General features: G+C 38.5%; 1 protein-coding gene across 3 annotated transcripts in view; it reads right to left on the reverse strand.

Moving 5' to 3' along the window:
• mest overlaps positions 1 to 2,184 on the reverse strand; it is a 9,175-nt gene extending 6,991 nt beyond the window's left edge. Inside the window, exons 1-2 of one of the 3 annotated variants that reach the window (XM_046873297.1) lie at positions 1,996 to 2,184; positions 318 to 468 (exon numbers count right to left, since the gene is read on the reverse strand). In XM_046873297.1, the coding sequence (XP_046729253.1) occupies positions 318 to 468; positions 1,996 to 2,169 (325 nt within the window). In that variant the 5' untranslated portion in view covers positions 2,170 to 2,184. Of the gene's footprint in view, positions 1 to 317; positions 507 to 1,995 lie in introns of all 3 variants that reach the window. The other 2 variants (XM_046873299.1, XM_046873298.1) reach the window with 2 other exon arrangements.
• Positions 2,185 to 2,702: the final 518 nt, after the last annotated feature.

Raw genomic sequence — 2,702 nt, forward strand, 5'->3', positions numbered from 1 at the left:
GTGTCATTGTTACCCAAAACACACACACACACACACACACACACACACACACACACACACACACACACAATCAGTCGACTGTAGGTACAATCCTGATTTGACTATGTGAACCCTTATTCAGGGACACCCCTAGTAATTATAATTATAAAAGAAAAGCGCCATGATGGTCACAATAACAGCACCCCCTGGTGGACGTTTCTCTACTCCACATAAAGAATAATGGTGCATTTAAAAGACATGCAGGAGAAAACATGTTAATGGTATTTGATTGTAAGTCTAGAGTCTAAAGTGGATACATGATTCAGCACTGAGGTCACCTTTGTAAAAGATCTTGTTTTCTCGGAAGCTGAAGAAGCGTCCTGAGGAGTGCCAGACGTGCAGGCCGGGCGAGAGCGGAGGCTGGGGGAGGTGAAGGTAGACGGCGAGGAGAGGAACGCAGAACAGAAGCAGGATACGCTGCCACCAGTCCTTCATCACAGCATAGGAAGACACACACTCACAACCTTCTGAGCAGACATACAGCATATTAACCACTGAACTACCCCTTATATATATATATATATATATATATATATATATATATATATAAAATAGCATAGCGGTATTTTGGGAACAGCCTGGCACAGCATTTTTCCGCTATTACTGCGTGTGTGTGAGACTGAGGAATATGTCCTTATTATTTTCTGATGCTGATTTCTAATTTTCTTTGACTAACGCTTAACGCTGTTGCCAAGAAAAATAAAAAAGCACGAGTTTTGGAAAGCTGTCTGTGCTTATATGATTTCTGTTGTAACTGGAGTTAGCGAGCTCTCCCTTCACCCAGACTCAACGCGTTACAACGGCTTGTATCTAAACAGTAGCCGACCAAGAAAGTCATTGTTCACTGTCTTTCTCCTTCCTTTCACAACTATTTCTCTCAGGAGTTTATCTTTTGGCATCGTCGTGCGTTTAAAAAAAAAGTTTTTTCTCCCGATGCCGTGCAGCTCAGAACACAGGTGAGGTGCGTTTTTTCGTTTCCGTTCGGAAATTTCATTAGTGAAATGTTATGGGGTTCAGTTTTTTGGCTTGAAGTTTGTGAAACCGGGAAAAACCCAGGGAAAATTCATAAATTAGCCGCTTCGTTGTTTAAGCCACGGGGTTCAAAACGTGGGAAAAAAGTAGAGGCTTATAGTCCGAAAAAGACGGTACATATATATATATATATAAAAATGATTTTGTAAATGTCCAAAAATTTTTGGTAGACACATGCATGTTTCTTCTGCGGGTTTCAAATCAGACATGTTTTACTTCACAACCATCATTTTAATTCATCATATACGTGAGGGTTAAAAGGTGTATAGAATACGAAACTACCACCCCATACTTCAACACCATGCAATTCCATTCGTAGAGAGCAAACCATCGTCTGGAGTGTAGCATGGAACGAGCTGCCCATTCCCCGCACCTAAATCCTATTGAACTGCTCTGGGATGAACAAGAAGATCACAAGAAATGAATCTCCAACTAGTGAAGAACATCTTTGGTGAGGTTTGCAAGAGGGACATCAGATTTACTAAGTTCTGAGAAATGAACTACAGATGCTGATGGTGTGTAAAGCTGTTATTCGTTTTATGAAAATAAAGTGCAGCATCTGGAAATGTATATATTTGTTTGGTCACAGGAAATCATACCATTGCATGACCTAGAAATAAAATCATATATATATATATATATATATATATATATATATATATATATATATATATATATATATATATATATTTATTATCTGAACTAAAATTTGTAATAATTCAGCATTGAGCATTGTTTATTTATTATGGTGTATTATTATATTTAATACATTTTAGTTTAGATCAGATTAGATGAGATGAGATTAGATCTCTTTCTGTCTCATATACACTAGATCACATGGTGAGTAATCCCCTGTGCACGTGCATGCTGTATTGATTGACGTTCTGTTGATTTCCTGTCCCACTCCAGGTGAGATATACGTACAGGTGAAGGTTGCTGACTCCTGACCCTGAGGTTCTCCACTCCAGCGTCATGAGCAGACCCGAAACTCCTTCCTGCCTTCCTTCCTTTTTTCTTCTCTCTCCTTCCGTGTAGCTCTGCCTTTTTAGGTCTGAAGGTCTCACTGGCAATAAAGACAAAAACGCTTTTCTGCGCCATCTGCTGGAGCGGATGGTGCATTACACAATAATCCTGCACCACTCCACATGTCCTCACTTAGGGCATGAAATAAACTATTCTTCTGAAGAGTTATAAAAATACATTATATAGCTAAAAGTAAGTGCACCCCTGAGCTTTACACCCATTTGAAGCACAGAACTGTATAGAAAGTCATTGCATGTTGTCCTTTCAATAGAATACACGAACAGATACAGCATGGACAAAGCAAGCTCAATGAATACACACACACACACACACACACACACACACACACACACACACAGAGAGAGAGAGAGAGAGAGAGAGAGAGAGAGAGAGAGAGAGAGATAGAAAGAGAGAGAGAAAGTATGAGTCCAAATAACAGCACCTGAAATTATATTGGAATGAGAAAATAAATAAAAACTCATCTTACTTTTCTCTCTCTCTCTCTCTCTCTCTCTCTCTCTCTGTATTTATATATAATTGTGTAATCATTTAAATTGGCACAAATGTGATTGATTGAATAAAAAAAAAAATTATATATATATATATGC

This window comes from Silurus meridionalis, chromosome 18, assembly GCF_014805685.1.
Source record: "Silurus meridionalis isolate SWU-2019-XX chromosome 18, ASM1480568v1, whole genome shotgun sequence".
Lineage (NCBI taxonomy): Eukaryota > Metazoa > Chordata > Actinopteri > Siluriformes > Siluridae > Silurus > Silurus meridionalis.